The sequence below is a fragment of the Lissotriton vulgaris genome, chromosome 10 (assembly GCF_964263255.1).
Source record: "Lissotriton vulgaris chromosome 10, aLisVul1.2, whole genome shotgun sequence".
Taxonomy (NCBI): domain Eukaryota; kingdom Metazoa; phylum Chordata; class Amphibia; order Caudata; family Salamandridae; genus Lissotriton; species Lissotriton vulgaris.
In genome coordinates, this window is record NC_141698.1 from 669,099,646 (window position 1) to 669,126,634 (window position 26,989).

At 48.3% G+C, this 26,989-nt stretch overlaps 1 protein-coding gene across 1 annotated transcript in view; it reads left to right on the forward strand.

Moving 5' to 3' along the window:
- Window positions 1-26,989, forward strand: part of DYNC2I1 (dynein 2 intermediate chain 1) — a 476,503-nt gene that overhangs the window by 320,831 nt on the left and 128,683 nt on the right. Inside the window, exon 14 of the mRNA XM_086941505.1 lies at window positions 24,660-24,754. Within this exon, the coding sequence (XP_086797631.1) occupies window positions 24,660-24,754 (95 nt within the window). The remainder of the gene's footprint in view (window positions 1-24,659; window positions 24,755-26,989) is intronic.

Genomic DNA, 26,989 nt, shown 5'->3' on the forward strand with positions numbered 1-26,989 from the left:
TCTCTTTAATTTCCCTGATTGTATGTCGGACTTAATCAGTTTTGATTTTCCAGGCCAGCAAATCCCACAATTCTCCCCATACTCACTCACTGCCTTACAGGTTTCCCACCATTTCTTTACTCTGGCCTCCAAAATAAAGTTGAGCTTCTCCCTCAGTTCTAGACACCTTCCTTCTAGGACTAATTTCTCATTGCTCCGAGTAGGATATGCTAAACTTAAGTCTTGTACTTCTGATAATTCTATTTCATGTGTTTTTACTTTCCCTCTATGCTGTCTATTTTTAAAGGAAGCTATGATAGCTAGTTTCCCCATTAAAACACTTTATAAGAGTCCCATACCATACGTGGAAGGGCAGTTCCTATATTATATTTAATGAACCCTTTGGCCTCTGCCCGAATATATGTTTACTACATCTTGATCCACCAAGAGAGAACAATCCGGGGTCCATCTCTTCACTTTGGGCTTGTGTTGTAATAATATTGTGGAATGGTCTAAAAGATGTGTGGATATATGCCTAACTTCCAGGACCTAGTCCATTATGTTCTGGTCTATTAGAAAAAATCTATCCTGGAATGGTGACCATATTTTTTATTATGTAGCCGGAACCAGTCCTGGCCCTTTCTCTCCCATACATCTTGTAAGGCCTAACTGGGCCATTATATTCTTAATATAAACCTGCCTTTTGGGGGCAGGTATGAATCTGCTACCAACTAATCTAGCTAACGTAATGTCCATTATAGTATTTAAATCACCAGCCATTATAATAGGGGAAGAAAATTCTAAAAGATTTCAAAAGATTTTTGTGAGGGGCTCAACTTCATCTATATCAGGTCTATAGATCCCACTAGTGTATATTGCTGATCATCAATTTGCAAGGTTGTAATTATCCATATACCCAGTTTGTCAAAGAAATTGATATGCTTGTCTCTTTCTTAATTAAAATTGCTCCACCTTTAATGTAGAAATTTCAATCTTTAAAAACATCAGCTTAATCCACTATTGTGTCTTATTGGTGCCCTCGCATTCTTGTTTATTCAGATGGGTATCCTGTAGAATAACTACTTGAGCCTGCACTTCTCTTACATACTGCAATATTTTATTAAATTATTAAAACAATTGACATAATCCATAACCTATTTTATCATCAACAGCTGAAATTATTTATATATTTTTTGACTCATTTATTTAATTATTTATAAATCAAATAGTTTTCAAATTACAAAATAAAAAAATCTAAAATAATCTATGTATAAACAATTATACAAATCACTTCCTATCCAATACTCCTAAAACCCAACAATCTATTAATAAATAAATTCAAATGAAATAAAAAAATCTTTAAATATATTACCAAAGCAAATATAAAATACACCTTACTGAAAAAAATGAAACATATTTAACATTAAAATAAGCATAACATAACACAAAAAGTAATAAAAGATATAATATTTTAAAAAGTAAGAAATATTCAAATGTATTAAAAACAATATTAAACACTTAAACACCTTATTTTTTATATGCAGTATTCTGTCCCATGACATTCTTGACATAACAGTATTTTGGACCTATAATATTTTTGCAATGATATGAAGGTCGTGCATGTCTAGTGACAGGACATTTTTTGTTTTTTTAAGTAACTTTATTAGCATTTATGATATCACACAGACATCCGGGACAATCAAATATTTTGTGTCAGAAGTCTTTACCCCCCGGCCTCCCGCTTTGTGATCACTGGAGAATAGAATAACACAATTTCACAATGGGAAGAGGTCATCTTCAAATTCGAGGAAAACTGACATGGAAAAAAACACCTTTCAGCTTGTTGACCCATTCCATAATGTCTCAAACGCTTAATATACATCTCCTGATGTCTATATGGACCATGTCAAACCCAACTTCTTAACACCCCCACCCATCCCTCCCTGTTCCAATCTCCCGTATGAACCACTATATCAATATTCTATGTACATAGTTGTGATACATCAATCACTATTTCTAAGCAGTAGCACATACCATCTGCCTGTCGTGATCCCTCATCTCTGTGGCGGCCCCCATCTCACTTCTCACTTCCCGATTCCTGAGTCTTGCTCCTCACTGAGGTCCGCTAACATCTGAGACCATGCCTTTAGATCCTCTTAAAATTTTTCATCCATACGCACTAGTTTCATATGCACTCTTTCTGCAGTTGCCCATTCTTTTATATCTCTCATCCATTCCCCCACCTGTGGTGGCCTGGGTCTAAGCCACTTGAAAGCTATGCGCTTTTTCGCCATCACTAGACCCAATGTTAAAAAGCGTCTTTGTTGTTGGGGGTGGGAAGTACACCAAAAACACCTGTCGGATCGTTTTGGGGATTTTCCAGCCCGTCGCACTTTGTAAGTGTGTGACTATCGAATCCCAATAAGAGCACAGCAGCAAGCATGACCAGACCATAAGAAAAAAGTCTGCCGCTTGTGTTTTACAACTCAGACATTCAACTATACGAGTAGGGTAAATTGTACGGAGCGTGTTCGGGTGAGGTATGCTTGGTATACCATGTTGGATCGTAGGAGCTTAAAACAGGCAATAGAGCTGACTGTGCATACTCCCTCCTGAGCTTTTTCCGATTCCCTATCAGATAGCGGCTTCTCCACCATGGCGTCCCAACTACGCTTTACTGGTAATGTCGTGCCTGGCAGGACATCTCTTAAAGCTCCATATAAATGCAATATTAATCTCTTGCCCTGCGCCATGTAGAGCATTACCGTTAGTATAAAGGTGGTGAATGGCTCTGCCGGGAATCCTATCAAAATTTTTCGTGTCATGCTTGAGATTTTTTTGTATTGTAAAAATTCTCCCAGTCCCAGATCGAAGGTGTCAATAGCCCCATCACGGGTAATAAACCTTCCATCTACATACAGGTCTCCCAGTGTTTGACAACCTCCTTCCTTCCATTGTCGTACGACAGAGTCCGCTATTCGGGCAAAGGGACGTATTGCCCATAGCGGCATATCCAGAGCATATGGGCTTGCTGAACCATTCTCCGGCCTACAATGTCCCAGACGAGGGCGACCTGTCATACAGTGTATGGGGTCAAGGGGGCTGTCTCCCACACATCAAAGTTTCAGGCAAGGTATAATCAACATGTGTACCTGCCAGAAGATCAGTCTCCCAATTATTTTCAGGGTCTAGCCAGTGTACTACATGCTGAAGCTGGGACGCCATGTAGTACAATTCTAAACAGGGAACCCAAAGTCCCCCTTGTTCCCACGTCCTCTGTAGCATTGTCAAGCGTACCCTTTTGCTTTTATTGCCCCATAAGAGGTCTGTCAGGAGTTGGTCTAGGGTCAGAAAATAATGTAGTCTGCTAATATATAGTGTGTGTTGCATTGCGTGGAGACATCTTGGTAAAATAATAATTTTTATTATTGCGATTCGGCCCATTAGTGATAGTGGTAGGTTTCTCCCTTGTTTAACTCCGCTTGTGACATCCCACTAGTTCTCCTATGGGAATTAAATTCGATTTCCCTGCATTGAGCAGGAGAACAGACACCTCGCCGAAGTTCCGCAGTACTGCCAGTAGGAGTGGTACTGAGGTTGTCGGCTGGTGTTAGTAGACCAAAGTGTCATCGCAATTAAGTGAGACCACATGATTATCCATGCCCAGCTGGACACCGCGACCTCTCAACTTGTCCCTCAGTGCAGCCGCCAGTGGCTAAATGGCCAGCGGGAATAAGAGCGAAGAGAGCGGACATTCCTAACCAGTACCTCTACCGAGCTCTACTGGCTTGGATACCATATTTTTTACTCTTATTCATGCCATAGGGATGAGTGGAGTACCATGGTCCATCTAAGAGCTTCTCCTCCTGCTCCTATCCTCTGGAGGACCTGCCATAAATACGGCCACTCCACATGTCCAATAATGCTAATGCATAGTCATCCTCCATTAAAAATGGAGCATGTCATTTTTGTGCCAGTCTCCTCAGGTTGTGCATGGTGCTACGCTTGGGTATGAATCCTGCCTGATCCGTATTTACAATGTGAGATATCCAAGAGAGAAGGTGTGCTGCCATGATGCTACTCAGTATTTTTACATCTATAGTTAATAAGGAGATTGGCCTGTATGAATTAGGTAAAAAAGGGTCTCTGTCTTGTTTTGGTATCATGACCACTATGGCCTCTCTCATGGATGGTGGAAGCAACCCCCTCTCAAGCGCTTCATTGTAAACCTCTAGCAGGTGATCGGCCAGCAAAGGGGCAAACCTTTGGTAGAATTCCATGGGCAGTACATCTTAGCAGTTTTGAGATGATGGATGGCCGTCAGAATTTAATCTTTCTGAATCTGCACATTTAGGGTCTCCATGGCATCCGCACCTTACTGAGGAAGCTCGATCGTGTCTAAAAAGTCTTGAATCTCGTTGTGCGATGCACCTCATCGATTGCAGTCTGTGAGAATACCACCTTCCCTTGTCTGTCTCTAATTTGTACAGTGGGGTTCGCATTTACCTCTTGCTTAATCAAACGCACTAGTAGGGCGCCAGTTTTATCACCTTCCCTATGCAATCTCAGTCTTCGCGCAATGTGCACATGTTTTTCTAATTTATGCAAGTCCAGGAGCATTGCTTCTCATGCTACCTGCCATTCTTTCAGCTTGTTTGGGGCTTCTGAAAGGACCTTCTCTTATTCTCCAGTACTGTTTCCTGTTTAGCAATATCTTTTTGCAATTGTTTTCTGACCCCATATTATGTTTTAATGCATACCCCTCTTATTACCACTTTTATGGCCTCCTATTTGTGTGCCCGACTCAATGCAGATCCCCAGTTTTCCTCAAAATAGTTCCCTAGTGCTTCTGAAATTACTGCCGCATATGGAGGGTCCGACAGGGCCTCATTCCTGTGTCTCCACAGGGGTGTGGGTGACGGGGTTTGTGAACCACGTAAGCTAAGCAGGATAGGTGAGTGGTCGGAAAGAAATCTGGACCCATCAGGCCCCATTTCAGCCGCAAGCAGCCAGTATTCTCATCTACTAAAGGTACCAGCGGCAGGGGTATAACAGGGGAACTGTCGCAATGTTGGATGTTGTTGGCGCCACACATCCAACAGCTGTACTCCCGCCATACAGTCATGGAGGGTATCTGTTATTCAGGGCTTAGTTTGGGATCTCGGAGGCTCAAGATCCATAGTTCTATCAAGGACGCAGTTAACATCCCCCCGTCAGCGTTGTACATGTCCCCAAATACAGGGCCACCGCTTTTATCACTCTGGGGAAAAAAAGGAGGGGCAATCAGAATTTGGAGCATATACATTGATGATACACAGCTCCCTCCCATCTAGCCTCCCATGTAAGATTATACACTGTCCCTCAAGGTCTGTTACATGGTGTAAGTGCTGAAAAGGGACCCCAGGAGCTACTCATGTAAGAACCTCTCTAGCAAACCCAGAGTACGAAGTGGCATATAATTGCCCTTTCCATCGTTTTTTGAGACAGGGCAGGGAATCCCCCAGACAGGTTTCTCCTGTAAGCCCGCTATAGTCACTCCATACTATTTCATATAATCATATACTCTCCTGCGCTTATTGGGAGCAGCTAGACCACGGACATTCCACGTGATCAACTTTTTCACGGGCCGCCATACCAGATTCAGTTCATTATCATCCATTCCATGCCCCCAGGTATAACCGTACTGGATGTGATGTTTCATAGCTTGTATCAATGACCTATATTTAGTGTTTTCCAAAAAGAGTGGGAAAAACAAACCTACCCCATCCCCAGTGGAACCAAACGCCCATCTCCCCATGGGCAGTGTGGCACCCCCTACTGGTCGCCGCAAAGTCAAGGTAAGAATCTGCACACGCCGCCTCAGTCCCCCTCATAACATTAAACAGATAACAACATTGCTCAAACTTCATTCCAGATTTCCATGTATTTGTACTGTCCATTGTCAATCGACTAAGCAGTGCAACAGTCAAGTGGTAGGCCTGCTCAAGGTGTGCGAGGACATGACTCTAGCTCCCATCTGGGTGCCCACCTCTGTGGAGGGGTGATCCCCCCACCGATCACAGGTGACCTTGGCTCCTGGGATCCCAGTCCGTATATCAGTTTTTGTTGCCCTTCTACATTATAATGGATTATAAAACCTTCCGACAAGTCCTTTTTCCCCCCTCAAATCAGAATGTATTTATCTATTCCAAACGGTTTCCTTCGCTCCTTGCTGCTTGTAGATGTCACCCTAGTTGTCGTCGTCGTTGTCTTCCTCACTGGTGTTGGGCCAGTCCGGATTCCCCCGACTCAGGAATCGTGTCTGATGCCTGTAGTGTTCCGTCTGTGCATTCCCGGATTTTGCCGTGCTGCATATGTTGCTGTCGTGGGTCCTTTTACTCTGTGACCCCATGTTCTGCAGTGGAGGGTGTGAACTGTTACTTCCGGGTGAGTCAGCGGAGAGTGCCCACCTCTTCGGTTGTCTCTGTGCATCCATCCATTCGCTAGCTTCCGCAGCTGGAAAAAAGAACAATGCCTTTCTGTTGTTTCCAACCTTCAGCTTGGCTGGGAAAAGGAGGCTGTATTTAAGGTTTAGGTCTCTGAGGTATCGATTCACCACAAAGAAGGATTTCCTCTGGTCATGGACTTGTTTCGTGTAGTCCGGGTAAATTGGGATCTGGTGTCCCTTGAACATGAGCGGGCCAGAGTGTGGGTGATGTGCAGAATTGCATCCCAATACCGGTAATTTTAAAGTCTGGCTATCATTCCTCTTGGTGGGGCGTCTGGTTTAGGTGTAGGCACCAGGACCCTATGTGCTCTTTCAATGGGGAAAACCGTGGACAGTTTCTTGGGGGCTACCGTGGATGTGAGTCAATCCTCCAAAAAGAGTTTAGCAAACAGCCTTTCCGCTTTTTCAGGAGATCCGATAAATTGTAAATTATTCCTGCATGATCTTCCTTCCGCTTCTTTAGCACTGTCATCCAGTCTGACCCCTTTTGTTCTTGAATTCTGTCACTGTGCCTCGCAGAGTCTGGACCTCCTCTTGTAGAGTGTGCACCGTTTGTTTGGTCATGATTACTCTGTCCGACACTTTGCGGAGATCACAGCTGAGCAGATTAACCTCAATTGCGACTGTGTCGATTTTGTGTACCATTTCATCACGCGTAGTGTGAATGGCCAACCAAACATCTGCAATAGATTGAGCTGGGTCCGCTGCTGTTTGCGGCATCCCCAATTGCTCTCTCGGGGGTATTGTCTGCACCTCATGCTTAGTGAGGAGGGGATGAGCATAGTTCAAGAATGTATTTGTTTGCGCCACACAGTTCACTTTTTCTTTCACCATGGCACCAAGTATTGTAGCTTAAGGAAATCCCTCCCCGCTATGACTATAGTTGTAACCAGGCGTCCCCTAAGTCTGTATGGGGGTCTCGTCTCGCCTGCTCACATCTAGCACCTCGTGTTGCCACCTTTTGTAGTGCTGCAATACCTTATCACAGCATCTGCCCAGTCCTGCACGTCAGGGAACCAACACAGCCCTCACTCTATCGCTCCTTGATGTTTTTCTACACCAGTGCCAGGTCTTCAGCCCTCCTCACTGTGAGTTTACTTTCCTGGGCTTCTTCCCTCAGTTTTCTAGTCTGCACTGTCACAGCCCGCCTTCCCTCCAAACTTTGGGTGTGTGCGTCAACACCCCCCAAGTCTTGGAAAAGCTTACCCATGAGGTGTTGTGCTTGCTAATTGTCTAGAAATGCATAATTTCCTCCTGTCATGATAAGGAATGGTTTCCCTAGTCTAGCACCTCGTGTTGCCACCCTTTGTAGTACTGCAATACCTTTTTACTGCTGCTGCCCAGTCCTGCATGTCAGGGAGCCAACACAGCCCCCACTCTATCGCTCCTTGATGATTTCCTGCACCAGTCCCAGGTATTCAGCCCTCCTCACTGTGAGTTTACTTTCCAGGGCTTCTTTCCTCAGTTTTCTGGTCTGCACCGTGACACCTCGCCTTACCTCCAAACTTTGGGTGTGTGCGTCACCACTCCCCCCAATTCTTGCAAAAGCTTACCCTTGAGGGGTTGTGCTCACTACTTGTTGTCTGGAAATGCATCATTTCCTCCTGTCATGATAGGGAATGGTTTCCCGACTTGCTGTGCACACTCTCTTTTAAGTTGTAGGATCTGAGTCTTCGAAACAGGAGTGAACTGCTGAGGTAGGGCTCCGCAGGCCTCCGGAGCTCCTTTTCAGTGCAGGCAGCCTCGGGTCATGCAGCTATGCCAATTTTGTCTTCTCGGCAGGACCGCTCGACTCCGGATGCAGTCGCCAGACATCCCCTACAGGGCGGCGCGGGCCGCTCCACAGCCCAGGCAGACCAGCCCCCAGGCACATTCGCACCTAGCCTCGGACACCGGATCCACTGGTCTTTCCTAATGTCCTGCAGTGACACTGTCGAAGACACTGCCTCTTAAACTAGGCCCCTGACGCGCAGCTCTAGCCCACACTAGTCCATTGGTTGTCAGCCCCTTCTGAGTTTTTTGCGTCTTCTCCGCAGCTCACTTACTTGCGGGGGACGTGGGGGGTTTCCACTTCAATCAGGCATCTATTACTTTGCCTTCCGCTGGCCAGGCTCTGGAACTGATGCCCCCCACCCCACCCCTCACCCCCAGCAGATCGATCCCAGCTAGGAACGATTGAAGATGGCGGCCAGCATACAGTGCTCCTCCGCTGTCGTTTTTCGCGGCTCTAATCCACCACACTGGTCAGTGTACAGTTGCTGGGTTCTCTGTCAGAGTTTGTCCATATAGCAGGGGGATAGGCTGCGGCCAGGATTATTTCGGATTTAGGTAGATTGGCGGGAGAGATCGTAGAAGCGTCTACTCTGCCATTTTGGCAGGCCACGCCCCCATCACAGGAAACTTTTTGTTATGTGCAAGAGTTTGCTACTTTATCCCAGTGGAAACAAGTTCACATTACAAATCTTCATCACCAGCAGTTTTACATTATTACCTTAAAGGAATGCCGGTATTTCTTTTTCACATGTTGAATTCTCGGTAGGCAGTCATAGATTTTCCTTAAAAATATCACTATCGGCATAACATTTAACTTTTGTTGCAATCAATGGTGTGCTCATGCAGCTACATCAGGTTCAAGCATTTAGTTTCAATTAGATAATTATTCAATTGGCGCAGCACTTTCAAATCTTGAACAAAGGGTGATACGTTTCTGAATAAATGGACTATTTTACACACAATTCCAGAGATTAATTGTGTGACAACCTTGTATACAAACCCTCATTTGTAGGAATTACATTTGTGCCACTTTCCCTACTTAGAAATTGTTGTGACTCAGAGCCTTATTACGAGTACGGCGACCTAATATGGCCCCCACCGGCCTCTTGGCCTTGGCACATGTAGTGTCGCCCTGGATTGTCACTCTCAGTTCCTGCACCGTGTGGCATGATTGCCACACCTTGCACGAAGGTGCAGGAGGCACTCTGATGACGGTGGTCTACATGGTAGGCTTTTCTATGAGCCTACCAGGCTGCTGCCGTCAGACAGCTGCAGCACCGCCCACCACACGAGGATATAACTACTAATCTGGCGGGCACACCACCCGCTGTAGGACTGCCTAAATTGTAATAAGGCCCTCAGTCATTTGACTACTGACAATAGTCTGCTTTTAGCCAATCCATAAGGCAATAACTAGTTGAAACAAAGATTTTGATTTAGATGCTCTTCACCAGTACTGTAGAGTAGATGAAGTAAAGATCAGAAGGTTTATGATGCTGCGACTAAAAGTCAGCAGATTCAATATTATGAAATCCCAGAAATTGGAGGAGTGATTCAGCCAGTCAATAAAAGAATCCCATTCATACCTCCGAAAGCCAAACCACCTTTCTGTATTATTGTTTATTGTAGCCTCCCCTGGCTCCACCATCTGATCTGCCATGGTGTGGTGGCAACTCTGCCAGAAATGGGGTTGGAGCAAATGTCCAGTCTGTATACAGTGTGCTACTGTGTCTGTTGTATTTTAGTCCCATAAAAGGTTTCCATGAAAAGCTTGTTAGGTTTTCTCTGTGCTGAAGAGTCCCACAGCAAACTAGATGTGTGTGGTACTGACATTGCTACCCCCTTTGCTGGGATACAGTTTCAGTGCACATATTGGGTGCTGAAAATTCTACCATCTGCCACAGACATGGGTGGAATTTCCACTGCAGTTTACATCATTAAAGTGGATTCTTGTGCGGTAGAAATAATCACTTTTTTGGAAACCCCTGCCACTATAGTGAAGAATGAAAAATGTCCTAGATGGCGTGAAGGAAAGTTTTAATTCTATTAAGGACTCGTAGGCGAGGATTATGCTTATCTTTCTTCATTTTATTGCTCAGCAGCAATGTCCGTTTAAACATAAACACCAGAACAAACTTCCTTTTCCATATACCCTTGAGAAGCAATGACATTAGAATAGAGAAAGAGTCCACATCCAATCAGGTGTCAGCTTGGGTTCAATCCTCCTAGTCCCCTGTCAGTTGCCCTCTTTCTTCCTGCGATCAAGCCGCCTGTGAAAGTTGTTCACTCCTGTTTCAAAGAGTCAGATCCTACAACATAAAAGAGAGTATGCAAACCAAGTCTGGAAACCATTCCCTATCATGACAGGAGGAAATGATGGTCAGCATAAGTCATGGTTGTGCATGAATATAACCTTTAATACAAAATAACACGGAAAACGCTTTACTTACTCTCATACGCCTGTTCCTCTAACCGGGTTGGGTATCAATTATGAGAGGGTGGGTTAATCCTCGCCTCCAAGTCTTTAATAGAATTGACACTTTCCTTCACTCCATGTAGGACATTTTTCATTCTATATCAGGACCCTGAGGTGAGGATTTTGCTAGTTCAAAGCTTTTCCACCATCAATGCTGCAATGTAGGCGACTGGTTTGAAATATAACCTCTTAAAGGTCGAATCTGAGGACCAGTCCGCTGCATTCAGACTAACCTCCAAGCAGGCACCTAATGTAAAAGCTTTGGAGGTCTTTGCACCCCTCGTGGAGTGTGCACCAACATTTTTAGTATTGATGCCTTCCTCCAGCAAGATCCATCTCACCCATCATCGTGATGATTGGTGAGGAAACCGCTAAAAGGGTTTCCTTAATGCAATCAAAAGTTGCTTCTCCCTGTGCGGGCGCAACTCTGCCGCCATCGCCTCGTATGCCTTGCTGCACCGTACCACGCACAGCTTGGAAACCCCTTGAAAGGACAGATAGGAAATTACCCGGGACTGAGTGTTTTTCTGTCTGGAAACATGGAAGGTAATCCCTTCCAGAGTAAAAGTCCACCAGTAATATCCAGGGCTCTAACATCGAGACTCTCCTGCATGAGATCAAGCACAACAGAATGGCTAGTTTGGATGATAACTGTTTCCGAGAAAGGTATTGATTGCTTGGCCACGCAGATAAAAGTTCCCTGGTTCTGGGGGTAAGGATAACCTGACTTTCCAGAGCAACTTTCTGACCAGTGGTTTTTCCCCTACTGGGGAACCCCCAATCGCTCTATGGCCCGCAGAAATCACAGATCTAAAAGTATTGACAGATATGTAAGCCACAACGTTGGGCCCAAAGGATCCAGACTCCTTTGCAGACACTAAGTTACCCATGGAAACTAGGCTGAGTGATATCTCTTGCCGGTGCTATCAACGATGGCTCGAGAGAGGAGGACCACAGTGTGTCTCGATAGACCAGGCACCTGCCATCGTATCCTGTAAACCTCCAAACCGTTAACTGGAGGTTGCCGTTCGTCAGTAGGTGATGAGGGTTCCCCGCCGGATCCCACAGGAGATGAGGAAACTGGGGTAGACAGGTTGGAGAAGCCCAAGAAAGTTCCATTAGAACTGGAACCCATGCTTGCGACTTCCAGATCAGGGTGATTAGCACTACGTCCACCTTCTGCCTGCTCACCTGAGCCGTCAGACGCATGATCATCACAAACGGGAGAAAGGCATAACCCTGGTCCAAGGCCCAATCGTGCAAGAATGCAACTCTGATCCAGCCTCCAACTGAAGTTCCTGGGAAGCTGCTGGTCCAGGCGGAATGCGATTAGGTCGACCGAGAACAGTCCTCAGAAAGAGGATAGGCTCTGTAAGACCGCCGGGCACAACTTCCATAGTCTCACATCTCGGAGGTGACGAGAGTGCCAATCCACTACTTGATTGGCCGATCCCGGGAGGTGCTCTGCCGTCACCAAAACACGGTGGTTGAGGCACTACTCCTAAAATTTCTTGACCAGATCCGAGAGGGCTTTGGAATGCGTACCCCCTCAAGTGGTTGATATAGCGGACTGCTGCCACGTTGTCCATCTTCAGCAGTACGCAGGACTGGGCGTGGTCCCTGGTCCAAGACTTGACCGCAAAGGAGCCTGCCATCAATTCCAGGCAGGTGATGTGTAGGGACTGCTCTGCGGTGAATCAGACACCACCTGTGGTGAATTTACCACAATGAGCTTTCCAGCGTGAGCCGCTGACATGAGACTCGATCACCTAAACTGGGAGGGATCCAAAGATCCATGTGGGAGAGCCACAACTGCAGCTCCTCCTTGACCTAGTCCGAGAGAGGGACGCATTGGGAGTACCTGAGGCTGTGACGTAGGCAGAGAATACTGGGAAATATGGCCTCAATTGAAGAGGACAGATGGCCCAATACACTCTCAATTTGATGGAGAGATGTCCTCTCCTTCGCCAACTTTTTCCGCACCTCGCGTCCGATCTTGGCTATCTTCCTCGATGGAAGGCTCAGTGTGGCTGCCCTCGAATCAATCACAAACACCAAGAAGGTGGTTGCACATGAAGGGCTTAAACTCGAATTTGCTTGATTGATTACGGAGCCCAGGGACTGCAAGAGATGGACCTCCAGCTGGAGGTGGTGCGATAGGGCCCTTGGGCACTGATCCATCAAGAGAATTTTGTCTAGGTAGACTACCATCCGTATCCATGATGCCCTCAGGGGCTCTATCACCGGTTTCAGAACCTTGGTGACGCACCAAAGGGCCAACAACAGGCCGAAGGGTAGAGTGGTGAACTCGAAAGTCTGGCCCTGCCATTGCAATTGGAATAAACTGTGATGTGGGGATAAATCAGAAATGTGAGATACACAGCTTTTAGGTCCATTCTGATCATCCAGTCGTCAGGTCGGAGAAGGTCGCGAAGTAGATGAATGCTCTCAATCTTGAAGTGGTGGTAAACCAGCCACTTGTTAAACTCTCGGAAACTGAACACCGGTCGCTGACCACCATCCTGTTTCTGGACGAGGACCAGAATGCTCAAAAACCCTGCAGGGTTTTAGGGTGGTTTGGACAAACTGCCTCTTTCGCCTAAAGCTCCTAAATCTCCTGGTGAATCAAAGGTGCCTTCTGCCCGAAGAAGGTGATGATATGGGAACGGCCAGCCAAGGGCCCCTTACCAAAGCCGGCCCCAGAGAAAACACGTGCGTTAAAAATGTGCTCAACCGTTGACTGAGCTTTATCCAACGAGTTGAAGGTAGAAGCAAATTTACTGAGCTCCTTAACGAACGGGTGACCAAAGAGCCCTCCCTAACCTGCTTCTGAGGTTTCTGGCTCCCTCAGCTTGGTGTCTATCTTAATGAGCAGGGACCTGTGCCTTTCAGTGGAAATATGATTGGGCTCTAAAGGCCTTAGCGCCCCCTGCCATATCAAAGATTTTCACTAGCGGACCAATGATATTCAGGAGTTTATCCTGGCATGATCGCCAGGAGCGATCTATGCCCTTTTTGGTTCCTTTATATATTTGGCTAGGAACATGGCCATCCGTGCATCAATATCTAGCGTGAAGGCCACCTTCCCAACCAACGCAGGGCGGCGAGGGCATTCCGCTGGAAGGAGGCTCCATACCTCCTGGTCCAGAGGCTTCCTCAGCCTACTGGCTTTGTACTTAGCCACTTTGTCACAGGGTGTCCACTCCGAGGAGCGGAGCTGCATTAGATCTTCAGGGTCTAAGAGGTCAGACTGAGGGTTCCAAAGGTACTCCTGTAGGAGACAATGGGTTAGGAGGGAGGTTGGAAGGTCTTCAAGACTGGTCGTGCTCCGAATCGCCCTCCAACGTCGTAGGGGACTCATCCAGAGGTGGGGGAGGGGACGACCTGGGGCCTGACCCATTGTGTTGTAGAGGTTTGACAGCATTAGGCAACTCTATAGGGAAAGGGGTGTTCGCGCCCAATCTGTCGCCCAATCCCACCCCTGCGCATCGTGACAGTGGCTGGAGAAGGGGCCGTCTCTAGAGGTTCTGGGGGCGACGGCCCAGTGTGCTCCTCCCTCAGTGTGAGGGGTTGTATCTCTGTGCCAATTCCATTAGTTTCTTCTCTACAGGAGCCACTGCATCAGATACTGCTTTAACAATAGAGGCGTCAACTGAGTCACAGAACTAATCCGTGACCGGGAAGTACTCTACACCTTCCTCCTCCTCGTAATAGTCCCTGTATTCCCCCGTAGGGGAGAAAACGGGCTGTGCAGCAGTACCAGAAATAGCCAGCGGTTAGCACCACAAGGTAAGAGGGAGGTCAGGCTAATGTGAAGTACCCACTGATATTCATCGAGCCTGCAGGTACCGTATAGGGACAAATCACTGAAGCAGGCTACCAGCTGTGAAGGTCTGCCTCATAGCACATAAAAATGGGCTTGAAATGGGATTCCCCTAGGCCCTCCTCAGTGGGAGGGAAGCCGTCGGACAAATCGCCCTTACACTAACAATAGGGCCTTCAAAATGCATCCTGGGCGGTCTGCCCGATAACAGGAGTCTCTGCTCCCGCAAAAGTCTTACCCGGAGGAGTGTTATGGGTCCAGGCTGGCGGGCTGGAATTTAAATCAAGTTCCGTGAGAAGAGGCACTCAGTGGGCCATAGTTCTCAACTCACACTGATGCGAGCGATCCGCGAGCGTATGAAGCAGGTAAAGCGTCTATCTAAAGCAGAGGTCTTCAAACTTTTTTAGGTTGAGCCCCCCCAGCTGAATATCTTTAAATGTCGGGCCCCCCCACCACCTGACAGAAATCTCTGGAATCTGATGCACTACGTATTCGACCGCCATTCGCATATTCCAGGCCATATCTGGCAAACAATGTTAAACACAGTAAGAGTGTTTAGTAAACTGCAGGTTTGTGAGTGGGTTTTTTTAAACTAGAGAGGCTTATTACATAGTTCAAATCAAAATTTTCCCAGATAAAATGTGCGCAAATTGTTTTTACTAGGGTTTTACTTGTGCAGTTGAGTCATAGTGGGACAGTGGTATCTGGAGCAGCCCATTCACCTCCTAAGTAATTACCCTAAAGTCAGGCAAATACCTACCAACCTCTTCATAAACACTTTGAATGGAAGTGAGCAACTCACTCCCAGACTTGTTGCACCTTCTCAAATTGTTGAGCGTTAGCAATACAACTGAAGGCTTTGTCTTGAGAAAACGTGGGTACCTATCAAAGAAGGTGGCCATAGCAAGCAAGGAGTGCTGTTACAATAAAGCACCATACTAGCTGCAGTGGCAGGCTTGGGAGCTCTCTGGGTCAGCTATAGCTCATCTCAGCTGCACAAGTTACAAGGACACCAGACAGCGCTGCAATATCACTGATATCAGAGAAGCCTGGAAGGGTGAGAGCTGAATTACTACCGAGTGTCTGTGTGAGTTAGTTGACTGAAATTTGTGTTTAGGCCGGTCCTGCTTCTTGTGGCAGGAGCTTGTGGGCCACCTCGCAGTTTAAAGTTGACTGCTGGCAATCATGGATTTGTATATGGCAGGCAGTGCAGCTTACACGCATGCTGCAATGGACCCGATTCACTTTGGCTGGGGCACACCATTTTTGCTTTCCTTTGGTAGAGCTTGTATCCGGCGGCTGCTACTGGGACCTGACCCCACCGGTGCCATCAGGGCCGTCTAAGATTGCTGTGGGAGACAGTCAATGACAGTGCTCTTTGCGACCAGTGGGGAATTTCTGCCCATCGCCGTCCGTGTTCTGAGTAAGGTCAGTGAGATTTGTATTTCTATCACCTCGTGGCCAATGGGAGAGAGAAATTGATGTGCGCCGAGTTGAGGTGCTGAGCCCACATGTGCAACTGTTCTGCTGCCTCTGGTGTCTCTCTTCTCAGTGCAGCTTTAGGAGAGCGGGTGATGGTCTGTTTCTTGGTAAAGAAGCCCCCTCTCATTGGAATTCCTTGCTTCTTCAGATCCGCAGGTCTCCCCTCCTTTACCAGTGAAATGGCCGACTGACGGGGCGGGGAAGCTCTCTTGCAGAGGCCGCCGCACCCGCCCGCAGGGTGGGGGAGGCTCGAGGGCCGGCGCCATAACCCACGCGGTGCCAACAGGGGGATGGGAACTGGTTCTGGGTGCCCCGAAGCGGCCACAACCAACGGAAACGGGGTGCGCACCAGCCACCCCGACAGGAAGTGACCTCGTGACCTGGGCGCCCACGGGGGGCGACCAATGGTCAACCTTGCTACCTTTGAACCCCCCAATCAAAAGGGGGTTCACCTGAGACCCTCTAGGGGGCTCAAGAGGATTTAAGCACCGTCGCTCCCTAGCAGAAGCACAACGTCTTCGAAGGAGCTGGGGGAGCGGCGCGACATCGACATCGTTTGAAGAGGACCGACTGCGGCGAGGGACGACGAAGGACGGCCGAAGCAGAAGGACGACTCCGCGGAGCAACGCGCCCTCCTGGTTACCCGCCCAGCTCCCCGAGAACCGGTACAGAGCGCGCATTGGGCCGCTGTACCGCACGAACGACATCCACGGGAAGTTCGAAGGCGGGACCGGAATCCCTTTCCGACCCAGCGGCGCAGATCAGCCCGCAAAGACCAGGCCTGGGGCCTAGTGACACGACCCAGCGGCGCAGAGGGCAGCCCGCTAAAGAGAACACCTCGCAGCCGGAGCGAGCCACACCTTCCTGCCGACCACGTGGGTGGGCACACCGCACAGCGCGGAAACGCCTGCTCGGCCTCCCCCCCCTCGAAACCTCACGCATCAGGCGGAACTGACCCGAAAAGGGCACAGCGTGCTCAGAGCCCGCTGACGGCACACGCATCACGCGGTGCCATTACATACGGCCTGGCGCAGAAACAGGGGGTGGAGGGCGACATGACTGAAGATCAGCCAGAAGAAATGGCGGAAGTGCTGAGGAGAATCCGCGAGATATCGGCGGTACACGGCGATGACTGGCTCCAACCTCACTTGGCCAAAGGGAAGGAGAATAGGCCGGACGGCCAGGCGGAGGAGGAAGCGGGCCCGTCAGCACCCAAGAAGCCCAAGACCACGCCAAGGAAGAAGACTTCCAAGAGAAACCCCCCGAAAAAGGTGCACCAGAAGCTCCCGCCGCCGAGGTTAGACGACGCCAAGCAGGGCGAGACGACCAGCAGAGCAGTTAATGGTGAGCATATTAGTACCATTGTAAAAGAATGCTTGAAATCGCTGGCGCCGGCATTGCTGAGCGGCTCAGGGCAAGGGGCTGCAGGGCCTAGGGAACAGCGCGCGGAGGAGACAGGGGGTTTAACATGGCATATGATTGATCCAGGGTGGGCCCGGCAGACAAGGGTACAGGAGCAGGTGGGCCTGTCCGCACAAGGTGAGCAGGTTTCCCCGCTACCCGGGTGGGGGTACAACACCGGGTCCGGGAGCCCAGGGTCGGGTGGGCTAGGCACTGACCTGTACGCCAGGCCATCTCCCGGGCCTGCCTCCCTGACGACGAAAGCCACGGGGCTCGCGTGCCTTATTCCTCTCGCAGTAAAGGAGAGGATATGGCGCAAGGAGTTCATAGACATATTCTCGCTCCTTGAAATACAACTGGAGGGCCTCGACCTGACCACATGTGACAGGAAAGAGGATGACAAAAGGGAAAGGCGCGGGGCCAGAAAGGAGCGGAATTTCGAGAACTGGCTAGACGCATTCAGAATCATGGCGTGTATCATAGTAGAGAGGTTCCCCCATTGCGCAGCTGACCTATGGTTATACGAGGCCAACATACACTTAGCGCAGAGGCAATTCCCTGGGGACGCCTGGTTGGAATACGATAAAGGATTTAGATTAAAGATGCAGAGGCACCCAGAGATGGAGTGGAACGAGGAAGACGTGTCAGGTTTCATTCATAAGATGCTCGCGGCCAAAGAAGTGAGAGCCTGGACCGGAAAATATGATCAGTCCTTTCGGAGTTCTTCCCATAAGGGGAAGAACAAGAATTACCAAAAGCATTCCTCGGGGAGATCCAACTCCCCCCCCGCAACCAAGGCAATATGCTGGAGATACGATGCGGGAGACTGTTCATGGGGCTCCTCGGGCAAATTCCAACACGCATGCTCAAGCTGCGGTGGGAGGCACGCCGCGGTGGCGTGCAAAGGTTCCAAGCGCGAATCCAAAAGTGAAAAGAAAGAGAAACACAAGAAGCACTAGCCCAAAGGCTAGTGGGGGCGGGGCACTAGTGGACATTCAACATTGCCAGCTGGCTAGGTCCCCCATTAATACGCAACAGCTGCGCAGATTAGCAAACAAATACCCAAACAAAGCGGACGCCAGGGCACTGGTGGAGGGTTTTGAGGAAGGTTTCACTATCCCATTTCAAGGCCCGCTGCCATTGGCAGGAGCGAATAACTTGCAGTCAGCGAGGCAACATCCCCGGGTCGTAAGCGCAAAGATAGAAAAGGAGAAGAGCTTGGGTAGGATCAAAGGCCCCCTTCCTAAGGAACTACATGCAGGTATAGTCGTCTCTCCACTGGGAGTGGTTCCCAAGAAAGAAAAGGGTCAATTTAGGCTGATACACCACTTGTCATACCCCGAAGGGGCATCCGTGAACGATGGTATTGACCCGGAAGCATGCTCAGTTAGTTACGCGTCAGTAGATGACGCGATCGCGCTTGTCAAAGCGTCAGGAAAGGGAGCCCTCATGGCCAAGGCGGACATTGAATCCGCTTTTCGCTTACTGCCGGTTCATCCGACCAGCTTTCAACTCCTGGGTTTCCAATGGGAAGGGGACATGTATGTCGACAAGGCCATGCCCATGGGCTGTGCCATATCTTGCGCCTATTTTGAGCAATTCGCTACCTTCTTGGAATGGGCCCTCCATGACATACACCAGGGAGGCGGGAAGCTGCACTACCTGGATGATTTCCTTTTCACAGGCCCGGCAGGATCCACGATGTGCGCTAGTACACCGGCAGCATTCGAAACACTGACAGAAACACTTGGGGTCCCCCTAGCGAAAGAGAAGACGACGGGCCCAACAACAAGACTAACGTTCCTGGGCATTGAACTTGACTCCATGGCTGGGACCGCCAGGCTCCCCCCAGATAAAGTGCAGGAATTCAGGGAAGAAATTGCCAAACTACGGGGCCGGAGCAAGGCCACCCTCAGGGATATCCAAGGGGTGATAGGTAGACTGAATTTTGCAGCTAGGGTCATCCCGCCCGCGAGGGTCTTTTCCAGGCGCCTGACCGCGCTAACAGCTGGCGTGACCCACAAACACCATCACATCCGGCTGAGCACGGGTGTGAGGCAGGATCTGCAGGTATGGGACGACTTCCTGCGGGATTTCAATGGCGTTCTGATCTGGAGAAGAGGTGGGTGACCGCGGAGCAGCTATCCCTCTACACGGACGCAGCTGGGAGCCTGGGTTTTGGGGCGGTCCTGGGGAACAGATGGTGCGCCAGCCAGTGGCCAGACAGGTGGCATGCGCAGGGGCTCACAAAAAACATCACTTTCCTCGAGTTGTTCCCAATAATAGTGGCTCTGACCATCTGGAAAGAGGAGATAAGGAACCTGAAACTCACCTTATGGTCGGATAACAAGGGGGTGGTACAGGCCATTAACAGAGGCGCAGCAAGATGCCCGGACATGTTGAAGCTAATGCGAGAGTTGGTTAAATTGCAGCTGGAGGGGAACCTGGAGCTGAAGGCTCGACACGTGCCAGGGACAGAGAACACAGTTGCAGACGCGCTATCCAGGTCCCAGATGAAGCGGTTCAGACAACTTGTACCCGGGGCGGACAAGGAGATGACCCACTTTCCACCATACCTGTGGGACCTGGGGGGGTTGACCTGTCCAGATTAATAGGGCACTCACTCACCTCTGAGGCGCACAGGAGATACAGGAAATACACGGCCACGGTAATGAGAATTGGGGGCATAGAGTCACTGGAGGACAAAGCAAAGGCGCGCACAGCAGTGGAGAAATTCGTGCAATGGGCATTCAACGCCAAGAAAACAAGGTCTTGGGCCCAGGCGCACCTGGCCGCCATTGCTCACTTTGCCAGGCTCTACACAGGCGAGGACCCCACGGCATCTGTCTATCTAAAAGCAGCCTTGAAAGGCTGGCGAAGGGTTGAGGGGACCAAGAAGGACGGCAGGCGCCCCATTGACTTTGACAAGCTGGGGCAGCTACTGAGTGCCCTAACCAGCATCATTGCAGACAAATATGAGCGGCTACTCTTCGGGGCGGCTTTCACCACGGCATTCTTTGGGGCATTTTGGGTAAGTGAGATAGTGGCTCCCAACAAATCAGGCCCGGCGCAGCATTGCCTGCAAGCGAGGGACATCAAGCCGATGGAAAGGGCTGTGGAGCTCACGCTTAGGCAATCCAAAACGGATAGGGCAGGAAAGGGGACGACGATACGCCTACACTGTATCCCAGAGGCGGGGCTCTGCGCAGTGTGCTGGCTGTTTAAATACATGGCGGCCTGCCCGGCGGGCGAGGGTCCCCTCTTCATACATCAGGATGGAAGGAACTTGAGCAGGTTCCAGTTCACAGCTGTAATGCGCCGGGGCCTCAGTAATGCCGGTTTTCAGGCAACGTCATTTGCGCCGCATTCCTTCAGGATCGGTGCGGCGACCTCGGCATCGCAGCATGGCATGCCAGAGGACAGGATCCAGGCCGTGGGGAGATGGCGTTCCAGGGCCTACAAGTCGTACATACGCCCACATCTCCTATAAAAAAATAAAAAAAATAAAAATAAAAGAAAGACTGGTAAAAGGAGAGGGGCGAGGAACGAGAACGGGGGGGTAGTGGGGGGGGGGGAGCAGCCGCCTTGGGATGCCGCACGGCAGGGTTCTTGCCCCCCCTCGACCACACCCGGTGCGCAGAAAGCCACCTTAATCGAACATTTTCTCTCGACAGGGGGACGCCCGCGGCTTGTCTGGGTAGTGGGACATTCATTCGTATCCAGAATGGAGTCCTGGTGGCGGCGATTGGGGCACAAAGAAAGCAGACCCAAGGCGACATACATCCGCTGGATAGGACGGCCCGGCATGAGATGGGAGCAGTTATTACCGACCCTGGACGGCCTTATGGCGGACTCGGCGTGGCTGCCAGATGTGCTGATCATACATCTCGGGGGGAATGACCTAACACGGCTGGGCCGCAAGGCGGTGGGCCAAGCCATCCAGAAGGACCTTACCAAAGCGGCGGCATGGCTGGGGACCACGACCGTGGTCTGGGCAGAGATGATCAGCAGGAGGCACTGGAGGGGTGCCGACTCCAACAAAGCGGTGGATAACGCAAGGCGCAAGTTAAATATCGCCACGCACAAGTTTTGCTCGACCAATGGCCTGGAATCGATCCGGCACGGCCTCATCCACCCAGGCCGCCCAGAGCTCTACGGACAAGATGGGGTGCATCTGTCCGACAAAGGAATGGAGGTGTTCTGGAGCAACTTGTGGGGCGCAATGGCGCTCGCTGGTTGCCTTTAAAAAAAAAAAAAAAAGGATGTGGGTAGCCACGAACCAAGGGGCAAGGGGGGGAGCCGCAGAAAGACGTGAGCCTCCCTGCGGCGTGGCGGAAATCCTACAATCGTTGGCTAACCAAACACACCGGTGGGCGGTGTGTAGGAGGAGGGCCACTCACTTTTCAATGCCGCACGGCAGGGTGACGTGGCCGCACAAAGGAGGGGAGGAACAGATGGAGACGGCACTCGCGGCCCAGACCCGGCCGGACGGCAGGGCGCAAATGGTAGCGAGCTGGGGACCTAACTCCAGGCAGAGAAGCTCCCCTCCATGACACCCAAAAGGGGTGTGGCCAACCAACCACTGGAACACCAATAAACTGACTAAGAACTGGTTGTACACAAGTGCCATTTACGAACTGATGGGTGCACTAAAGACAGACACCTGTACCAGAGGAAGGTGTCATAATCTGTAATGTGATGTGCATGATTGATGACTAGAGTTCGCAAATGAAGATTGTACAACCAGTATGTTATTAATATTGTTATTAATAATCATTATTGATATTAATAAATCTGCGGCCAACAACGACCACCACTAAGAACTGCGATTGTTGGCTGACATTATTTCCTAGTAGTGACGGAGAATGTATGCAGAATGCAGACCGGCAAGTAAGTATGTATTGGTGACCCACTGAGTAGGCACATGCAAGGGTTATTGCAGAGGCCGCCGCACCCGCCCGTAGGGTGGGGGAGGCTCGAGGGCCGGCGCCATAACCCACGCGGTGCCAACAGGGGGATGGGAACTGGTTCTGGGCGCCCCGAAGCGGCCAGAACCAACGGAAACGGGGTGCGCACCAGCCACCCCGACAGGAAGTGACCTCGTGACCTGGGCGCCCACGGGGGGCGACCAATGGTCAACCTTGCTACCTTTGAACCCCCCAATCAAAAGGGGGTTCACCTGAGACCCTCTAGGGGGCTCAAGAGGATTTAAGGACCGCCGCTCCCCAGCAGAAGCACAACGTCTTCGAAGGAGCTGGGGGAGCGGCGCGACAACGACATCGTTTGAAGCCCACCCACCCACACCTGAGGAACAGCAGAGTCGCAGTGCTGGACAGTGGGGAAGGCGTTTGGCGGAAATCCTACAATCGTTGGCTAACCAAACACACCGGTGGACGGTGTGTAGGAGGAGGGCCACTCACTTTTCAATGCCGCACGGCAGGGTGACGTGGCCGCACAAAGGAGGGGAGGAACAGATGGAGACGGCACTCGCGGCCCAGACCCGGCCGGACGGCAGGGCGCAAATGGTAGCGAGTTGGGGACCTAACTCCAGGCAGAGAAGCTCCCCTCCATGACACCCAAAAGGGGTGTGGCCAACCAACCACTGGAACACCAATAAACTGACTAAGAACTGGTTGTACACAAGTGCCATTTACGAACTGATGGGTGCACTAAAGACAGACACCTGTACCAGAGGAAGGTGTCATAATCTGTAATGTGATGTGCATGATTGATGACTAGAGTTCGCAAATGAAGATTGTACAACCAGTATGTTATTAATATTGTTATTAATAATCATTATTGATATTAATAAATCTGCGGCCAACAACGACCACCACTAAGAACTGCGATTGTTGGCTGACATTATTTCCTAGTAGTGACGGAGAATGTATGCAGAATGCAGACCGGCAAGTAAGTATGTATTGGTGACCCACTGAGTAGGCACATGCGAGGGTTATGCAACAATCATGGCTCCGCTCACCATCAGGTCACTCAGAGCCTGGATCTGTTGCTGTGCTATGAGAGGGGCTGATGCCGGCCACCTCACTCTTGCAGTAACTTAAACACTTCCATCAGACAATGCTGTCCCCTAGTACATCACTGTGACCCTTATAGAAAATAGTGAAGCCAGACACCACAAGGCATAGAGATAGATGGCTTTTTCAAAAGGAGAAGCAAGTAGGGAAACAGTGTACAGTGCAGTAAGACAATTGCGGCCGAGTGTGTGTTTAAATTAAATTCATTTGCAAAACACAATCAGGCCATTACCTGCAGCCAGTGGGTGCTGGTTGTACAGTCTGTGTTACATTACAACAGTTACTCTAAAATGACACGGTTTCTCAATGCTCAAATGGGTATAATTTATGACTATTTAAATGTTTCTCTCATCTTCATTGCTTGATTTTACTTACAAGAAAATGTCACTCATAGTCCTTGAAACATGACTCCTAATTACACTAAAATTATGGTAATGTCACATATATAGCACTCTGAAACCTTGGCAGCTACACAGATTGAAGAACTCTGATCTAGAGACATATAGTCAGCGTGCGCCCTCTCACCACAGGAGGACCGCTGCGTGCTCACGCCCCATGACCCTCTTACGAGGGCTAAAAACAACCCGCACACGGGAGCGGCCGCGAAAGGAGTGTTTGAACGTTCCTGCGGCCGATAAGAAGGAAGAGGTGTGCGCCTCACTATGGAAGGAAAAAAGAATTAGTGCAAACGCGTACCATCAGAGACACAATTAAATAAATGGAGAAAAATAACCGAAGTCCCATACTCAACTTTCACAGCTGCGAGCTGCGAAGAAAGAGGGCTACTGACAGGGAGACTAGGAGGCTTATACCCCACGGTGACACCTGATTGGATGTGGACTGTTTATCTGTTGTGACTTAATTGATTCCCAAGGGTTTATGGGAAATTAAGTTTGTTCTGGTGTTGTTTAAACTGACATGGCTGGTGAGCAATAAAATTAAGAAAGATGAGCTTAATCCTCGCCTCCAGGTCCTGACATAGAATTTAAAATATGGCCATGGAGATATGTCCACAACACTAGCAGATGTAAATTCTTAAAGATGAATTGTTGAAGGTAGGTTGTGTGACTATAGAATTCCTTTTAATAATTTTCTGAGCCATGATTTCTAACAATGCGATACACTTTTTAAAATTGCAAATGGGACTGTTTTAACTTGTTTTGTTCACACTGTTTTTCTGACAAAATATCTCATATTTTATAGGCCCCACTAATAGCGATGGTGAGTTTTCTGATGCTGTTTCAATACCGAAAGTTGACTCTCAGAAGTTAGCAAACTTTCTACGTTCTGCTTGTCAGGTACATTTGTAAGATTAATTTAATAGTGTATTTTTTGTGTTCATATTTATATTTGCCAAAATTAAGCAACATGTGAAATTTCCTACATTATGGTATGAAACATTAAGGTATTGCTTCATTTAGTGTGGTCTGTAAAGAATTACGTTATTTATTTCTGTGTGAAAATGTTGTATTGACATTCAGTTGAGTGGGCAGTCTTTGCACGCAGGTCATTACAACAAAGCCACATTAGTTTTAAATGTCTAAAGCTGAACATTTATCAGTAATAAAATAGTATGAGGCCACACTTTTTTGGAGGCAGGAAGTCTTTATTGGTGTGATTGTTAATTATGCTATGACTTTTGGTATTTCAGAGGCCATTCAATTGTTATTCTGAAAATTTAGAACATTTAGCTCCGAAATAACCAGGACCCCTGGTAATGGTAAATCCAGGGGAGAGAAATAATGTAGATTTGTACAGGTTGTCCAGAAGAGGGACTTAGTCGTTTATAAAAAAGACCTGATACTGAGAAGATATATTTTCATGTTAGGTTAGCTTGATGGGAAAGAGTTGAGAGGGGGAGCTACACCCCATTTGTTGGGTGTCTCCCAGGAGCCAATAAAAGGCCTGTAGCATCTCATACTAATGCCTAAAGAGTTGGCCATTGGTAATGATTTGAAACATAAGCAAGACAATGGATATAGAATATAATCCTAGGGTAAAGTGCAATATTTTTGATTGTTGGCTGTAAAGTCTGTTTTTTGTTCTCTCCATGTGGGTATTTAGAACCATACCTTCAGTGTTCAATAGAGGATATAAATAACCGGTTGTGTCATTTGTTGCATGTAGTTCTATGGGAAAGATGGACACAAAATGGATTCTGGGTGTAGCAGAGGAATTTATAGCCAGAGGCAAACATTTTCAGTACCACCATGCAGAGTTTCGACTAAATCATTCAATCATGAATAACTGTATAATGTCCTAGACCTGGTGTGAGAAATATGTGAATTTCATCAGTTGCTTGTACAGGGGCATTCATCGACATTGCCCAAACGTTCAACTATCTTAGTGTACAACAGCAAAAGGAAAGTTTGAATATCTTGGCAAGCATAAAGTCCTGATAGCTCTCATTGAATTGGTCTGCGGTTACTGCACTAATTGTGTTAACCTGGGCAAGGGTGGTGGTGTTAGGGCTTATATTGATACCAACCTGGGGCTACAACAAGGTTATTCCAGTCCCTCAGTCATAAAGTTCAAGTACCAGATAAGACTCTCCACAATTTAACAGACATAAATACTCGTGCACACTTTTGAGTGCAGATGATAAAGCACAATTCCTCTTATGCCTAAAGTTCTGTGGAAACAGCCAGTTAGGACAATAGACTATTTTATCTAGCTTTAATTACTCTTGAAGTTGTCAAAAAGATGGGTTGGTAGAAAGCATGAAGCAAAAGTGTTGTTGAGATTGTGACGGTTAAAGATTACACCAGTCTTGGTTTGGTCTTTAAGTTATATGTGAAGTAGACATCCTACATGTAAATTCAATTAAAGATGGCTTTGTCCAACATAAAGGCCTACTCTGATTTTTCAGTAAGTATAGTGACTGTATCCCCTCTCACTGTTTAGGTGTATTTGATAGCAAAGTATTGTGCTGAGCTGCTCTGAGGTTTTGAGTGCCATCTCATTTTTGATGCTTGGAAGGGGTATTGAAGACGTTTCTGGCACGATCTTGAAGTCCACTAGTAAATTACCAATCATAGCCCTTCAGGTGGAGTTAGGGTTAGAATTTCTGCATTTAAAGATTGAGTTAGTCCCGAATATGGGCCTAGTTAAGGTACAGTGTGCTAAGTTAATATTAATTTACATAATATGGATTTAAAATGGTAAACCATGCTTAGTTAGCACAGTATACTTTGCTTAAACACTCATTCTCAGTTTTGTAGGGGCTAGGGTGCCCCAAAGTGTTGCGGGCAAGGACTAACTAAAGGTTTAATAAAAACCTTGAAATATACAGACAAGAATCTGAGCCCTAAATTAAAATGGAGATTAGGAATCTAAAATGTCTTTGTTGTCTTTGTATAGCATGTGTTTAGACCCTATTTGGGATTGCTCTGTATTTGGACCAAATTAGTTCTCCAGAGAGGCATTAAAACCTTTGGTAGTTAAGACATAACACACTGCTGTAGGTAGAACAAATATAAAGTAAGCCAATGCAAAGGCTGTAACTGTGAACTTGTGGTATTGATTATGTGATA